The sequence below is a fragment of the Rhinichthys klamathensis genome, unplaced genomic scaffold (assembly GCF_029890125.1).
Source record: "Rhinichthys klamathensis goyatoka isolate OS25496 unplaced genomic scaffold, OSU_Roscu_1.1 h1tg000354l_1, whole genome shotgun sequence".
Classification (NCBI taxonomy): Eukaryota; Metazoa; Chordata; class Actinopteri; order Cypriniformes; family Leuciscidae; genus Rhinichthys; species Rhinichthys klamathensis.
In genome coordinates, this window is record NW_026606864.1 from 312,268 (window position 1) to 330,219 (window position 17,952).

The 17,952-nt window shown below is 44.0% G+C and overlaps 1 protein-coding gene across 1 annotated transcript; it reads left to right on the top strand.

Annotated features, from left to right (window-relative positions):
* Positions 1 to 1,574: 1,574 nt before the first annotated feature.
* On the top strand, positions 1,575 to 6,234 carry LOC130069063 (uncharacterized). The gene is made up of 5 exons (XM_056232759.1): positions 1,575 to 1,650; positions 5,201 to 5,401; positions 5,668 to 5,757; positions 5,873 to 5,944; positions 6,065 to 6,234. Exons 1-5 carry the CDS (start codon positions 1,575 to 1,577, stop codon positions 6,232 to 6,234), a joined length of 609 nt encoding a protein of 202 aa, XP_056088734.1.
* The last annotated feature ends 11,718 nt before the right edge of the window (positions 6,235 to 17,952 follow it).

Consider the following 17,952-nt stretch of genomic DNA (forward strand, 5'->3'; position numbering starts at 1 on the left):
CAAAACCCTCTTTTGGAATATTTCATTTTAAGAGTGTATATATTTATACTACAGGTAATGCATCCTTATTACATTTGATTTCATATTCTACAGTTAGAATATGAAATCAAACTGCTAAACTGTACTGTAAATATTATGTCAACATGAAAAATTAAACCATTTTTACTTCCATAACGCAGCATATTTCTGAGTGAAACTGAATGAAAGGTAATAATTTTTCCATCTGCAAATGATTTATACATTTAGAAAACACTTTTATCCAAAGTTACTTACAAATGAGTGACCTAACAAACATTTTATTTTAAGAATTAACAGTATTTGCTGTGCATAATGCCAAGTCTCAAGTATAAGCTAGATTATAAGATAAAGCAGAAGTTAAAAGCAGAGAAGTATTTTTAGCGAGCTGTTTTTATGTTGACCTTAAATATTATATTTCTCTGCTCTGAACCATGTGTGTCTTACATCTGATCTCACTGTTAAAACTGTTCATTTTTTTCTCCATGGGTATTACCTCTAAAGTTAAAGTGACGCACTGGATTGTTCTTAATGATTTGGACACTGATTTGAACAACCACTTAATGATTCAGCAGAGTAAGAGCTTCATTCATGCTTAAAATACAACCTTTAAATGGAAAAACAGCCAGTGGTTGTATTTAGTTTTTTAGTTCTGCAGATTCTGGATAAAGCGAGAGAATGTCAGAGAGCCTGATAACTGGACTAAAATCTCTAATTCAAGAGAAAAGATTTGTGTGAAGCTGCTGCTTATGTTTAATTCATTACGTTTTCATCACTTTGAATGGAAATAAATGCATAGAACCAGTTCATTTGTAATACACTGATATACTATTAATACTGAAAACATATGTCAAGTTGCCAGACATGATTAAATATATTACTGTCCATTTAATATGAAGAGATTAGAAGTGTATTAGTCTCTTTTAAATTAGTACGATTTCTATAAAGACACTTATTTAGAGATGTGGTTTGAATAAAACAAACACTAATGTTTTAAACAAGCTAGCAAATTTTCAGATAACCAGATTTTTTTCAGATTTATATTTGTTTACTTTTTATGTTGTCTTCAGTGAGAATTTGCTGTAGTATTTGTGAACTTGAGTATTATTATAATTTTTCAGTATTATTAAATATATATATTTTAAAAAAAAAACATTTTATAAAAGTATTTTAAAATAATATTTGAAGGCTAAAATAACATTCACATGAATCAGTTTTCAAAAATAAATTAAAAACCTTAAATGTTACTCCGGGAACCTTGGGAATAATATAGACTAAGTAAAAAATAAATCTCCCCTCAATTTCAAATAAAAATTTTCCCATCAAATTTATATTTCTATTTCATTTTAAAATAATGAGTCTCTGAAGTCTGAACAAACAGGGGGAGGGGGTCATGCAAACTACAATTAGACAATTAGAGTGCTGTTCTGCACTCAATTTTTTTTTTTTTTTTTTTTTAAAGTTAAAGCAGGAGATAAAAACTATGTGACTTCCTTATTCTGAACAAACTGAAACAGCACTCAAGTCTCAGCGGACACGTCTTCTGTCAGGTTCATGAAATGGGTTCAGTCTATGAAAATCCTGATATCGCACTTTCAACAGTTTCTTCAGATGAAAAATGCTCTCAACACAGAGGTAAGGCTGCATTTGAATTTCTATTCAGATTTAGCAATGCAATAACTGTAAGGTTTTTTTTTTTAAATATATATATATATGTTCATTCAACCATTACACATTTGGCAGATGCTTTTGTCCAAAGCGGCTTACATTACATTCGAGGTATACATTTTATCTATTCATGTGTTCCCTAGGATCAAAAGCTGTGAACTCTGTAATGTAACTCTCATATTGTGTGTGGAGTCAATATGATCCCAATCGACTATTCCTTAGTTAAAATAACATGGTTCCCTTCATCTCATGGCATATAGTGACTTTTTCTACATTATATACACACACCAAGGTTATTATAGTTTTACATTTTTAAATTAGTTTTTATTTTAATATCGTTTTCAATTTTGCTTTAAATTTCAGTTTAGTTTTAGTCAGTTCATCACAGTTTTTTACAGTTGCTACACATTTCTCAATACTTTTACTTTTTCATCTCTTCAGTTCTCCTATCCAACTTTCAGCTCGGCACAGCAGTTAATTTCAAAATGCACTAAAACTATAAAATCACTTCGTGCATGTCTCAAATCAACACATTCTTCCATAACACTAGGTTGACAGCCAACAAACACACTTCGTCACCCACAAAACAAAAAATGTTTTCCTCTGTAAATGCTTTCTTTCTTCTACCTCTCTATACTGTTTAGAATTCACTGCAATATATGTTACTAGAATGAATTAGCCATGATGCAGTTAGCTTCAATACATTATATATTTTATGTTTTTGGAGTAATTCCAAAGTACAAAAATTTGTATACACACCATCCACCGATACAGATACAATAGGAATCAGCTGTGGTTGGTTCAATTGTCCAATTGTTTTTATACCATTTAATTTTTAGATTCAAAATATATTTCATTACAATATTACTATAGAAATGTGGCAAAATGCTGTCTTATTCAGTTTTGTATTATGTAATTGTTTTGAACTTAAGTTTAACAGTTTTGAAAACAGTAAGCATGTGTAAATTAGCCTGTATACACAGAGTTTTGTCGAAAAGAGAAAATTAATGTAATTTGAAAGATGTAGTCACTGAATGCATTTTGTGCCAAAGCAATGATAAATGATGCACTGTTTAGCACACATATAGTTCTGTTGTGCTCACTGAGTGAAGAGTTTTGAAAAAGTATGGAAGCAGAATAGTCTCAATTATAATTCACGCAAGAAACATGATTCACACATGCGTATACAATTTCACATGCATGAAACCCAATTCACGCGTGAATTATAATTGAGACTATTCTGCTTCCATAGAAAAGTCTCAAAAACGCACGCACGCACAACCAAGGTGATTCGTACGTGAATGACGATTTGCACATTCAAATTCAAGGACACACTCGTACATTTTAAACATTGAAAGGTTTTTGTGCACAGTTGTATATCTACAAAGTGTGTTTTGCATTTGTGAAATGTATTTTACGAATATATAAATTTATTTTGCGCATGTGAATTGCTTTTTGTGAATATACATTTTTTTCACGCACGTGAATTTTTTTTTGAGTGTACGTGAATTAGGTTTCATGCATGTGAAATTGTTTACGCATGTTTGAATCATGTTTTTTGCGTGAATTATATTTGAGACTAATCTGCTTCCATAAAAAAGTGACCTAAGTATTGAGAAATACAGAAATACGACTCATGGGGACTCGTGTCTCTGTGAAATGCATCAAGTTTAGTGTGATGGGAAGGTTTAGGGCGGGTTAGTGTAAGGAGACAGAATATACAGTTTGTACAGTATAAAAACCCAGCAACAGAGACCTTTTATGAAATTTTGCAAATGAAATTAGCCACAAATGCAAAACAAAGATATGAAGGAGTGATAATGCATCCACATGCACACACACGTGCAGAGAGAAAGAGAGTGAGAGAGATTGAGAAAGACATTGGTGATGACTGGAGGGCTGTGGACTGGACAGACATCGAAGCATCTATTGGTGTGCTCATTCTTGCGGGAGTGTATCGCTCAAACAATGAGGGACCCTGCCCAGTTGGTGCATGGGAAGATGAAAATGGAAGTGCAATTTTTCGGTCTGTCATGTCGCTACAAAGATTCAACATGTTGTCAAGAGTCATCCGATTTGATGACAGGTCTACGGTGTGAAACTGACAAGCTGGCAGAAATCTGTGATGCCTGGAATCCATGGGTCGAGCGTCTCCCACTGTACAAGGTGTTGTGCCGAATTTCGACTCCCTGGCAAATGATTGCCACCTCGTTGAAGTCAGTACCTGATTGGCTAATCCTAACCCCTCCCCCACACAACTAATTAGGGGCAATAATTTGGAGGGGGTCAGAATTATGTTAGAGCCTGACATTAACAGTGCATGAGTGCCTGGTGCCATTAACAGGTAGATGTGTGTTCGAGCAGTTCATGCCCAGTGAGCTGGCTTAATAAGGAATCAAAATCTGGGTAGCATGTAATGCCAGGAGAAGCTTCGCATAGAACATGCAGGTGTACACGTCACGTCGGAACGTACCAACGAATTGGGATCCCTAACAAAAGCCACCTAATCCCCCCGCACCTCCTGGGGCGGAAGATGGGACAGGGCGCCGAGACAGTCGATCACTGTTGTTCCGCATGACCCATTCAGCGAGACTATTGGATAACACTGCGAAAGCGTGTCCTTTCAAGTTTTGGAAAAGGACTCTGCGGAATCCACATCCTACCCATAGGGAGATATCATGTGGAAATTACACATATGGACTGGCGACAAAAGGGGCCTGAGGGTGGCAAGGCAGAGTATCGTGCATTGCGCACCCTGTTGGGACCCAGAGATAGAAGAAACTGCCCTTTAATTGAAAATGTGCGTTCCGCTGGCAGCCAGCGGCGGAACAGAAACAAAACAAAAGATTCTCCACCCGGCCCTCCTCTGCAGCTCCGCCCATCTCCGGGTCAACCGTCTCATGGGTGGTGTTTCACCGAACGCTTGGAGGATTAGCGGCTGAAACGGGTGGTGTCGTCTTGCTGCGAGGCTCGACGTCACGGCTGAGCTGGTCGCGCCAGAGCGCTTGCTTTTTTCCCGCAGTGGAACAGACGCCTTTGGTGACGAGCAGACTCAGGGGCAGCTCACGATGGCCATGACAGCTCATAGAGAAAGTGCGCTTTGTCGACATCTCACACCCCTACAAGGTTTAGCCAGGGGTATTTCTGGACCACCAAGGTGGACATCGTCCAAACGGATGCTCCTGCATCAACTCAGAACTACCCTCGTGCATTTGAGTCCTTTGGCTTAGAAGACTTCCAATAAAACCACACTGATAAACATTCAGAAAATAGTCAACCATATGATGTAGGTAGATTTTAACTGAATGTTAGAGCTGATTTCCCAAGACTAAATAAATAATTAATTACAATTAATAAAATGTCAGGTTTGGTCAATGTGTTGAAAATGTATTCTGTTAAAAATGTATCGTACAGAAATTAACCCAGTGTAAATTCAGGAATGGTTCCAGACGGAAATGCTGCAAAGATTCAAGGTTCAGAAATCATTTAATTTTTCTCATCAAATTTGTAATCCCAGGCAACTCCACTGAAGTGAGAGCGAGAGAGAGAGAGAGAGCGAGAGAGAGAGAGAGAGAGAGAGAGAGAGCGAGAGAGCGCGAGAGAGAGCGAGAGAGAGCGAGAGAGGTCACTTTTTTTAAGTGGACTAAAGTTTCTCTGATTGTTCTGGGTTTCTCTCTTGTGTTCGCTCTCGGAAGTCTCTGCACTCTCGGGGTGATTTGTAAGTATAACTGATACTTGATCTTTGCTCTGTTCAGGGTTGTATTGACTGAGTTACTGTAAGTACGTCTACAGTAGCATCATTAGAAGTCGCAATACAATTTTTAGTAGCTTATAAAATCATACAATTGAACTCTCATTAATTATAACTGAACACTTCATTTACAAACATTTACAGAATGGTTTGTAGATCATTTCAGTCTTAAGTGTGCTTGATGTGGACTTTCCTAAAAAACACATTTCCACTGCTGCTTTTGTCTTAATCAGATTATCATAAGCTTGCTGATTTCAAATCACTGAATGAGCAGAACATCATGGTTTCAAAGACAGTGGCGGCTCAAGAGATCATAGTCACAGGTGAGAAAACTGTATTTCATAAACGGTACAGACATGTTTGAGTGTTTATTGAACTCACCATGTTAGAAACAGTATCTGCTTGTTCTCCTTTACTTTTTAAATGTCTTTTCACCAGCTATGAAGAAAGAGTTTAATGATCTCACAGCCAGATACGACACACAAAGAGAACGGCTGTCCTTTTACGAAGGTGAGTGTCAGTTTACAACCAACATAAAGTGTGAATATTTTTGCACATGGAACCATTTGATTAACTCTATTGATCTAAACAATAGAAGGTGTAATTGACTTTTTAATTCATCTTTCACAGCTAAGTGTTGTAATCTCTCTGTGAATGGATGGTTAGTTTGTCACGGAAAGCTGTATTTCTTCAGCTCTGATGAACTGAACTGGTCGAACAGTCGAGATGTCTGTGTTTCAAAAGGAGCCGATCTGGTGACCATAACCAGCCAATCAGAACAGGCAAGTCAGATCAATTAGAAATTAATATGTTTTGATCACACAAATAAAACAAAGCTTTTAAAGTGTTTCTATTAACCTATACATTTACCCTCACATGTACCAAACACACTATCACTTATGTACATTTTCCCCATTAGGATTTTCTGGCGTCTAAAATTAAAGAGACGCACTGGATTGGTCTCAATGATCTGGACACTGAAGGTCGCTGGGTTTGGGTGAATAACCAAACTCTCACTGACATTGGACTACAGTAAGAACTCTGCATGTGTGATCATGTCTATGAATGTTAATCAATGTACAAATATACTGATGTTTTCTAAAAGTATTATTAGTGTATTATTGCTTGTTTGTCTCTTAAAGGTTCTGGAGCGGGTATCTCCAACAACCTAATGGCGGGAGAAATTCTAATTGTGTTGCTCTGGGACTTGGGTCAAGCAGATTAGACTCTTGGTTTGATGCTTCTTGTACAACAACGAAAAAATTCATCTGTGAAAAGGATTTTTAATTCACCTCCATCGGTGGTATTGCATGTTAGAGGTCTAGCATGTAAATGCACAGAAAAAATGATTGTCAGCAAAATTCTGTTTTTTGTGTGACTGTGCCTGTGTAGGTTTTTTTTAAGTATTTTATTAGCTAACATCAATGTCTTTATTCATAAATATGTCCTCATTGGTGTAAAATGACCTCTGCCAATGATCTGACTTATCCTTGTAAGCGAAGAATTTCTTATTTTTATTTACATTGGACGGGTAAGTCCAAGGAGGCTTCCATGTCGTTCTCGAAAAACGAGATTGTGAAAAACTACAATAGCAGAGAGGGACAAAAAGCACTAGCCTACCTCAACGCTTTTTCGTTCAGAGTCAGCATCACATGACTAACACCAGCTGAAACGGACAAGGAGATCAGTAAGAGGCGCTTGTCAGTCACTGCCCTGGCAAATTTGAAAGGCTCCACTGCAAGGAATCCAAAAAAAGTAAAAAAAAAAAAAAGTAAAAGGAAATGTGACCGGTGAATTAAAAAAAACGAGGGTAAATATTGGTATAGCATTTTTTAAATTATTTTAATGAGATTCATTATCATTCATTCGTTCAGCAAGAACCAATGAGGTTCATTCTCGTGTTACGCATCACGCTTCAGCTTCAGCAAAAAACAGGAATTTCTAAATAACAATGTAACGACAGGTGGGATGCTGTCCCGATCCCGGTTCTATGTTTTATAAGGACTTTTGTGTTGAAATGTGTTCCCTTTCGAGGGAACTCGAACTGCGTCGGTGACGACACTAGGGGAACGCCCTTCAGCGTAGCACGTCTGAATTTATGAATGAAACCGAATCCAATCCTATTGGCGTTGCGTGATGACGTAGCGTGTGACGGCATAAGCGGATGTGTACAAAAGCACGCCGGCACACAGAAAATGTCAGCTTTTTGCTATTCAGCAAGCGCTCTGTGTTGTGTTGAAATCAGTTTGTCCTATTTGGTGTTGTTTGTCTCAGTTCTGATCTATTTTGAAAATGAGTGAGCAGTTTAAAAATTGTGTGTTCCCGTGCCCTCGCTTTATCACCGCTGGGGACACACACGAGATGTGTGTGGCTTGCTTAGGAATGCAGCACGCCCAAGCAGCTCTCGAGGGGGCTGCTTGCGGCCACTGTGATTCTCTTTCTATGAGAGTGCTGCGTTCCCGTCTGGCTTTATTTTCTGAGGATGGCCAGATGCGCGCTCCCCGCGGTTCAGGTCCCGCATCTGCCGAGGCGATGCGGCGACTTAGATCGTGGGGTTCGCAAAGGGAGCTTTCAGAGGGGGTCGGGACTGCCGAGGCACTTTCCCAATCCTCATCTGAAAGCTCAGATTCCCCTATCCCCCGTTCGGGAGCCCGCTCCGCGGCTTCTCCCGTTCGGGATGTAGACCCAGTGCTGCAGCTGTCTGATTCCGAGGAATTAGATGTGCTCAGCATTGTGGAGGGGGATCTGCATGAAGCACACACACACACACAAACTGCGCCCAGCTATAATGAGCTTTTGGAGGTGGTGACACGGGCTGTGACTAAACTACATATTAGTTGGCCACAGGAGAGGCAGCAAGAGCGAGTCAGAAGTAAACTCGACGAGCGCTTCCTGCAGCACCGTGCACATCCTCCACGCCGGTCTCTACCGTTCTTCCCGGATTTACACAACGAGTTGTGTAAATCCTGGAACAGGCCCTTTTCAGCGCGCCTGTCTAACCCCCCGATGTTGAACTATAGTGACATTATGGGGGTTAGAGAGAATGGTTATGGAACGATGCCTCGGGTTGAGGAAGCTTTAGCCAGTTACCTCTCACCCGATCTTGCATCGTCCCTTAAGACGCCGGCGTTGCCCTCCAAGCCATGTCGCACTACATCTGCGTTGGTGGGCAGAGCCTATATGGCGGCAGGTCGGGCTGGTGCGAGCCTGCACACGATGGCCATTCTGCAGGCGTACCAGGCCGACCTCTTAAAAGACATGGACCAGGGCGAGGGTTCTACTAGGGAGGATGTTGCCGAGCTTCGTAAAGCCACAGACTTGTCTCTCCGGGTTACCAAGGAGACGGCCCGCGCCATCGGCCGCTCCATGTCAGCTCTGGTAACCACGGAGAGGCATCTGTGGCTTAATCTCTCTGGCATCAAGGAGAAGGACAGGGCTTTTCTTCTTGATGCACCCATTTGTACCTCTGGTCTGTTCGGCGAGGCGGTTAATGCTGTCGTCGACAGATTTCAGGACACTAAAAAGCAGAGTGAAGCGTTTAGGCAATATCTCCCTCGCCGGTCGAGGTCTAGGAAGTCGGCTGCTAGAGGGTCAAAACAGCCACAGCCGTCATCCAGCTCCTATCGCCAGGGCCAAAGAGGGAGTGTCGCTTCTAGAGGTCCCCCTCAAGCAGCTTGGGACCCTAGGCAGCGCTCTCACCCACAGCCTGCTGGAAGGACGGATCTGAGGACCGTCATCCAGTCCAGGAAGGCGAAGGGAAAGAGGTCCTAACTCCTGTGGGACCTCCAAGGGCCGCCCTGTGTTGGGACAGGAAGTCAACTCGCTGCTAGAAAAAGGGGCCATAGAGCGTGTTCCCCCACTAGTCAGAGAGTCCGGGTTCTACAGCCGGTACTTCATAGTTCCAAAGAAGGATGGAGGGTTGCGTCCAATTTTAGATCTGAGGCATCTGAATCGGTCTCTGAGGAGATTCAGGTTCAAAATGCTCACTATTCCCATTATCGTGAATCAAATCCAATCCGAGGATTGGTTTGTCACGATAGATCTAAAAGACGCCTACTTCCACATCTCCATCCTTCCATCTCACAGGAAGTTCCTGAGGTTTGCTTTCGGGGGCGAAGCTTACCAATATCGGGTTCTTCCGTTCGGCCTAGCACTCTCCCCTCGCACCTTTACCAAGTGTATGGATGCAGCTCTAGCACCCCTGAGGCTCGAGGGCATCAGGGTGCTCAATTACATCGACGACTGGTTAATACTGGCACAGTCGAGAGAGCTGGCGATTCGGCATCGAGATGTCGTCCTCGCCCACATCCAGAGCCTGGGGTTGAGACTCAACACGAAGAAGAGCGTGTTGACACCAGCCCAGAGAACCACGTTCCTGGGAGTGGTGTGGGACTCAGTCACGATGCAGGCACGATTGTCTCCTGCTCGGATCGAGTCTATCCTGACCTCAGTGTCCAGGATAAAGCTAGGCCAGGCCGTCACTGTCAAACACTTTCAGAGAGTGTTGGGTCTAATGGCAGCAGCGTCCAGCGTGATACCTTCTGGCCTGCTGCACATGAGAGCCCTGCAGTGGTGGTTAAGAGCCAAGGGGTTTTCCCCGAGGGGAAATCCATTCCGCTTGATAAGGGTTACGCGCAGATGCCTTCGTTCCCTATCAATTTGGAAGAAGCCTTGGTTCTTGTCCCAGGGTCCCAGGCTGGGAGCGTCGTGTCACCGGATATCTATTTCGACAGACGCCTCCCTCACGGGCTGGGGCGCGGTCATGGACGGCCGTTTTACGAGAGGTCTCTGGCAGGACCAACATTCCTCTTGGCACATAAATTGCCTAGAAATGTTGGCGGTGTTCCGGGCTCTGAGGAGCTTTCTGCCAGACCTCCATGGTCGCCATGTCCTAGTAAGATCCGACAACATGTCGGTGGTATCTTACTTAAATCATCAGGGGGGTCTGAGGTCGCGCCCTCTGTGCAGACTGGCGCATCAGATCCTCCTGTGGTCCCAGCGGAGACTGTCGTCTCTCAGGGCGATGTATGTCCCGGGGGACCAGAACCAGGGAGCAGACATGCTGTCGAGGCAGGGGCTGAGGCCCGGGGAATGGAGACTCCACCCCGAGGTGGTGGAGCTAATATGCGAGAGGTTTGGCCCAGTGGAAGTGGACCTATTTGCGTCTCGAGAGACGACACACTGTCCACTGTGGTTCTCCCTCACACATCCAGCCCCGCTGGGGTTGGATGCCATTGTGCAGACGTGGCCGAGGCTGCGTCTGTACGCCTTTCCCCCAATCGCTCTGCTCCCAGCAGTTCTGGAAAGGGTCCGTCAGGACGGAGTCAGCCTACTTTTAGTAGCCCCGTTTTGGCCGGCCCGAGTATGGTTCTCGGACATCATCTTGCTTCTGGCAGGCCCGCCATGGCAGATCCCTCTGAGGAGGGACCTGTTGTCTCAGGCGGGGGGCTCAGTTCTCCACCCTCGGCCCGAGCTGTGGAAACTGTGGGTCTGGCCCCTGAGGGGGCACAGTACCTAGAAGCCGGCCTGTCAGCAGAAGTAGTTGAGACTATACTAACTTCCAGAGCTCCCTCCACGAGGAAATTATACGGCCTTAAGTGGAATGTATTTTCCATTTGGTGTAGAGAGCGTGATTTGGACCCAGTTAACTGCCCAGTGGCTTCAGTACTGGAGTTTCTCCAAGACCGCTTTTCTGCCGGGCTTACCCCGTCCACACTCAAGGTTTATGTGGCTGCCATTGCGGCTTTCCACGCCCCTCTGAGTGATGGTCCTCTGGGGAGGCATCACCTGGTCGTACGTTTCCTCCGTGGAGCCTGGAGGATGAGACCTGCGACTCGCACCAGGGTTCCCTCTTGGGATCTGGCAGTGGTGCTCGAAGGGCTGGCCGAGGCCCCCTTCGAACCATTGGAGTCGGCTGAGGCCAAGAACCTTTCATTTAAGGTGGTCTTTTTGTTGGCTATTACTTCTCTGAGGAGGGTAGGAGATCTCCAGGCGCTCTCTATTTCCAATGAGTGCTTGGAGTTTGCTCCCGGCAACATTAAGGCCATCCTTCACCCCAGGCCTGGCTATTTGCCCAAGGTGCCATCTAATGTGGCACGGCCTTTGGTTCTGCAGGCATTTCATCCTCCGCCTCATGTGACGGCGGATGAGGAGAGACTTCATCTGCTCTGCCCTGTCAGAGCACTTCAGTATTACATCCAGAAGTCCTCCTCATGGCGGAAGTCGGACCAGTTGCTGGTGTGTTTTGGGTCTCCCAAGAAGGGGCTTCCCGCCTCTAAGCAGACCATCAGCAACTGGATCGTTCAGACTATTTCCCTGGCCTATCAGGTGCGCAATTTGCCTTCACCTATGGCAGTGAGGGCTCACTCCACCAGAGGCATGGCGTCCTCTAGAGCCCTCCTTTCAGGGGTTTCTATCCATGACATATGTGAGGCGGCTGGCTGGGCCACTCCGCACACATTCATGAGGTTTTACAGTCTGGACCTTCCCTCTACACCCGGTGCACGAGTGCTTTCGTCCTAAGTTGTGCCTGAAGACAGCTTCACACTAGGATGAGCGGGGTTCGTTGTGGCATAGTGGGTATCTCAGGTTTCAGCCTACAAAAAAATATATAGGCTACTAATAATATTATCTTTATAATTGTATATAGTTAGGCTATGTAATTTCTATATAATTATATATAATAACAATATATTTTAGGGATGCAACTAATTATTATTTTGATAATCAATTAATCTGTCGATTATACAGACTCAAATTTGTAGTTGATTATTTTCATTATTGATAATGGACGATTTTATCAATTAGTTGTTGCAGCCCTACTATATTTTATATTATTGTAATTAATATGAGTTTGCAAAGTATGTACTGCACTTTAATTTATAAAGACAGACAGTAGGACACTGGTAGAAACTATAACATCATCTTGCTAACATTGGAAAGCGGTCACAAATCTAAGACTAATTACTCGCTCTGAAAAGTATTTGATTACTTTACTAATTACTTCTAAATCTAATTCTACTAATTCTAAATCCCATATCAACCTCGACCAGATGAACAATATGGATAGACATTAATCTGGTGTATTGTGTGGATTATGCATATCTGCACAGTGTTTTGACCAATTGCCTGTTACATGGATTATGATTCTGGATTGCCCAATAAAGCTGCACGTGGATCCAAAAATTAGTTATAGAACTTCGGAATAGTATAACTAGGCTCTCAGGAATTCCCCCTCTTTCCTCTATTCTCTTCTGTTTTATTGTTATTATAATAAATCAACATATACCCTGCCTGTGTGTGAGCATAAAATTGGGAAAAAGATGACAAACCAGAATTTGGGTTGGATAGGCTAGAAGTCCATCAGCAAAGTCCTCAATCTCAATTTCCACCAATATACCCTCGGCCACTGATGTCGTGGTCTCACACCCCTGGACTAGTCACTGGGGGCTCCTCTTTCGGGGTGAGGGTCCGCGATGACCTCTTGGCACTGCTGACACGTCACAGCGGGACTTTTTTGAGACTTTATTTTTCTGCCTCGTATTTAAAAAACATATATGGTAAAAAAAAATATCGGATTGGAGGGGCTGAAGTGAAGTAAAGCCTTGGTCATGACCTAGTGTTAATGAGTCTCATGAGACATGAAAAGAATAGATTATTCGCTCAAGATTTTCACTACCTATTCGTTTATGTTTATTCATTTAGCTGACGCTTTTATCCAAAGCGACTTACAATTGCTATATATGTCAGAGGTCGCACGCCTCTGGAGCAACTAGGGGTTAAGTGTCTTGCTCAGGGACACATTGGTGAAATATACTTGTTTGAAGACTGGCGTGGTCCTTTCAGTTAATTACCATTACAATATCCATATTACCATTCCTTTCCCAAAACGCTGGGGCAAACCTACCGGTATTCACTAAAGTCACTGTCACTTACCACAGACAATGATGAGCAGCTTCGAAGTCCGTTGGTAACCGTTGGTTGGTTGTTCCAAACTCATTAAAATTACTAAGATCATGTGTGTGTGTGTAAGTGTGCCATGAAAATATTGGAAAAAATATGAAAATATTTGCATTAAATTGATGCAAAATTATGTAGAAATGTGTTTTAAGAGTTATTTTTTCAGTGGATGTTGTCAGCACATTGTGTTCTGTGTATCTGGAATGTATTTATTGACAGCCTACCCAACCCACTAAGGATTTGAGGAAAAAATTCATTTTTCAAATTTTTCTGATAAAAAAATAAAGGGCCCTATTTTAACGATCTGAAACGCAAGTGTCAAAGCGCAAAGCGCAAGTAACTTTGTGGGCGGATCCCGGCGCTGTTGCTATTTTCCCGGCGGGATAAATGCCTCTTGCGCCTGGCGCAAATCTAAAAGAGGTTGGTCTGAAGTAGCTTCATTATTCATAGGTGTGGTTTGGGCGTAACGTGGAATAAACCAATCAGAGCGTCATCTCACATTCCCTTTAAGAGCAGGTGCGCTTGTTCTAAAGCGGATTCCTATTATAACGGCGGATTTACCAGGCGCGCGTCAGGAGCGGTTCACAGCCGAGGAGACCGACGTTCTTGTCAGGACCGTGAAAGACAGAGAAGTGACGTTGTATTGCGTGTTTTGCGTGCACCTGTAAACTATGGCATAAACCCTCATGCAGTAACACCCTCAGACGGCACTGTTTATTGACTGTCTGAAGTAGAATGCATGCAGAAATAACAAGAAATTCAACGTTCAAATCAGACTTCTATCTATCTATCTATCTATCTATCTATCTATCTATCTATCTATCTATCTATCTATCTATCTATCTATCTATCTATCTATCTATCTATCTATCTATCTATCTATCTATCTATCTATCTATCTATCTATCTATCTATCGTGGGTGGGTTTCTCCCATCCCCATACAAATCAGCGTCGGTTAAACAGGCGTGGGAGGAAAAAAAAAAAATTTTCATGGACACCACAATGATTTCCCTCATGTGTTAATATTTTTCCTTGTTATAATGTATGATTTGCAAAAATAAAAACTACTGCATCTGTGTTGATGAGAGAATCAAAGTGTATGCGCGTTGTGCACCCGCTACATTATGGCCAAGCATGCGCGCTTAAAATAGCATAATGAACAACGCGCAACGCGCCACTGACTTTAGACTAGTTTTTTTCTGGTCAGTGGCGCAATTGTTTTATAGAACAGCAAAATAGCATGAGGGAAAGTTTGCGCCAGAACACGCCTCCTCTTTGCGCTGAACCGCCCGGGGAGCGCAAGTGTATTTCTTAGTTAACCGACGTGCGTCTGTGGAGGGAAAAGTCCGCTTTGCGCGGGTGCAAAATAGGAATGATATATGCGTCAGTGTACAAAGTCATTTGCGCCGAGTGCAAGATAGAGCCCAAAGGGTGCATACACTAAAATGGCCCAAAAAAAAATCCGGCAGAGCAGACCCTCCAATTATTGGTTCTTAGGGTCAAAGTTAACATAAAAACACAAATAAAAAGTATGGCAGACCATGTCAGGTTCAACCCATTTTTGAGACTTTGACTCCCCAACTATTAAGAAGATCTGCAACATCTACTTGTCTATCTATATGTTTAAGTTATTTTGAACACCGTATTTCACGAGTTCACACTTACAAATCAGTCGGATAGATTAAATTGGTAAACGTATTTGGCGTGCTGTCCGGGGAGAGGGCTCTGATCTTGGCAATTGGCCTGAACGCAGAGTATTAATAATAGAAATAATAGGGCTGAGCAGCGGCTCGCCCATTGGCTGGGGCGCCAACCTCCCGCCAACCTGCCTGCCTTTTTTTTATAATTTTTTTTTATCTCTCATTTTGAAAAAGAATATGTGTTAATTACATTCTGTTGTGGCAAAAACAATTATTAACAAAACAAGCATCACAGTAAGAGACATCAGATCCCCCCCACCCCCCTCCCCCTTCTCTCTGGGCTTTACACCTGTGAGGTCAAAAGCTGAAAAACCCTTTGTCTTTCCTGATCACCCATGCTAATGAATTCAGAGGCTCTGTCTGACCATTTGCTTAAGTGTATGTGTGTGTTTGTTCTGTGGCCTACAGGCATACATTCTATAGAGAAATACAGGATTGAATTAGAAAGGAAAACCCACACAAAATCAAATGAAAACTAGCATATACATTTTTCCACAACAATTCTAATAATGGTTTTACTTTAGAATGTGTTTAGACCTCTCCAGAATGATATTTGCATTCACTTTCAACGTCGTTACGTTTATCAAGTTGTGGTTATTATTGGGGTAAACCCACAGTTGACTATGTGATTTAAGCTAGTTAAAAGCCAGATGAAACAGCGCTGATATTCTCAACATACTGACGCAAAAAACAGGCGAAACATTGTTCCAGGAACAAACCAGTTAGAAGACATTTCACTTCACAACTTATGAATTAACTGTAAAACTGTAGTAAAAAAAACTTTTTGGCAGAAATGTACCTATATTCATATTAAAAATGCTGTTATATTAAATCTGCTGTCACGGTGTGGGTTTGTCTTGTCATGTTTAGTGGTTCCCTGTCTGTCTATTAGTCTTCCCAGGTGTATCCCGTTAACCACGCCCCCTTGTTATCCTGTTTAGATCGTTTGCCCCTGTATTTAAGCCCTGTGTTTCAGTCCAGTCTTTGTGAGTTCTTGTATTGTTGTAATGCTGTATGCACGCTGTTCTGTTCCTGAGTCTGGTTACCAAGTCTGTTTAGTTTCTTGTTTATTTAAATAAAACACTGCTGCACGTGGATCCTGCTTTTGCCTCTGCTTCAGCTGCTTTGTAACAGAAGAACTCACCGCACCGAGATCCAGCAGCAGCCATGCCAACCCTGTGCCCAGATATCCAAATCTTGCGTCTCTGTCAGGGTGATCGATCCATTGAGGACTACGTGGCAGATTTTGTCGAACTGGCACATCTCGTGCAAATGAGCACCGAATGCCTGATGATCTTTTTCCGTGGAGGATTATCAGAACCACTCCGGTCTGTGATGCCTGCCCATGATCCACACGGCTCGTTGGAAGAATATATCGACCTGGCCCTTTTGCAGAGCGGTTCTCCGTTTACTGTGGGCGTGGAGGAAAAGGAGCTCCGTGAGCCCGCAGTACCCCCTCAGCCTGTTCTTCTCATCACTTCAGCCATCAAGCTAGCCATGGCATCAGTCTATGGGCGTCCAGGACAGATGTCCACCGTGGCACAGCCACCGCTGATGTCAGTGTTGAGGGCCAAGAAGACCGTTCAAGGGGCCAGTCTTCTAGAGACCGTCCAGCCAGAGACCGAACCAGTCACCTGCCCGTCAGAGACTGTTCACGTCCCGTCTGCCCAGCCAGAGACTGTTCACGTCGCGTCTTCCCAGCCAGAGACTGTTCACGTCGCGTCTTCCCAGCCAGAGACCGTTCACGTCGCGTCTGCCCAGCCAGAGACCGTTCACGTCGCGTCTGCCCAGCCAGAGACCGTTCATGTCGCGTCTGCCCAGCCAGAGACCGTTCACGTCGCGTCTGCCCAGCCAGAGACCGTTCACGTCGCGTCTGCCCAGCCAGAGACCGTTCACGTCGCGTCTGCCCAGCCAGAGACCGTTCACGTCACGTCTGCCCAGCCAGAGACCGTTCTCGTCACGTCTTCCCAGCCAGAGACTGTTCACCCCACGCATGCGCCGCCTGAGCCCTCAGTGACCGCAACACTGGCCATTATGGCCACAGCCATGTGGTGTGTGTGGGCTGTGCACACACTTGAGCCAGAGCCCGCTGATCCTGCGCCAGAGCCCGCTGATCCTGCGCCAGAGCCAGCTGATCCTGCGCCAGAGCCCGCTGATCCTCCGCCATTGCCGGCCGAAGGGTCCTCTCCACCATGGCCACCCGAGGGGGCTTCTCCGCCGTGGCCGCCCGAAGGGTCTTCACCGCCATGGCCACCTGCACGTCCAGCTCCACCCACGTTCCATGGCCCAGGTCCGCCCACATTCCATGCCCGTCATTGCAAGGCCCTTGTCCCGTTCCCTGTGCGGACCTGGCCCTCCATCCCTTCCCCAAGTCCGCCTCCGCTTCTCCGCCCTCCTGAACTTTTTGGTGTTTTATGGGCGTCAGGAGCCGCCCATAGGGAGGGGGCTATGTCACGGTGTGGGTTTGTCTTGTCATGTTTAGTGGTTCCCTGTCTGTCTATTAGTCTTCCCAGGTGTTTCCCATTAACCACACCCCCTTGTTATCCTGTTTAGATCGTTTGCCCCTGTATTTAAGCCCTGTGTTTCAGTCCAGTCTTTGTGAGTTCTTGTATTGTTGTAATGCTGTATGCACGCTGTCCTGTTCCTGAGTCTGGTTACCAAGTCTGTTTAGTTTCTAGTTTATTTAAATAAAACACTGCTGCACGTGGATCCTGCTTTTGCCTCTGCTTCAGCTGCTTTGTAACAGCTGCAGTCCGTAGCTTTTTGGGGTTAAAAATTATCCAAACTACATATTTGAGATAGGCTAATACATAACCAGCCAGTGCTCAAAACTTTCTGCTTGCCTTAGCTCGATTCAA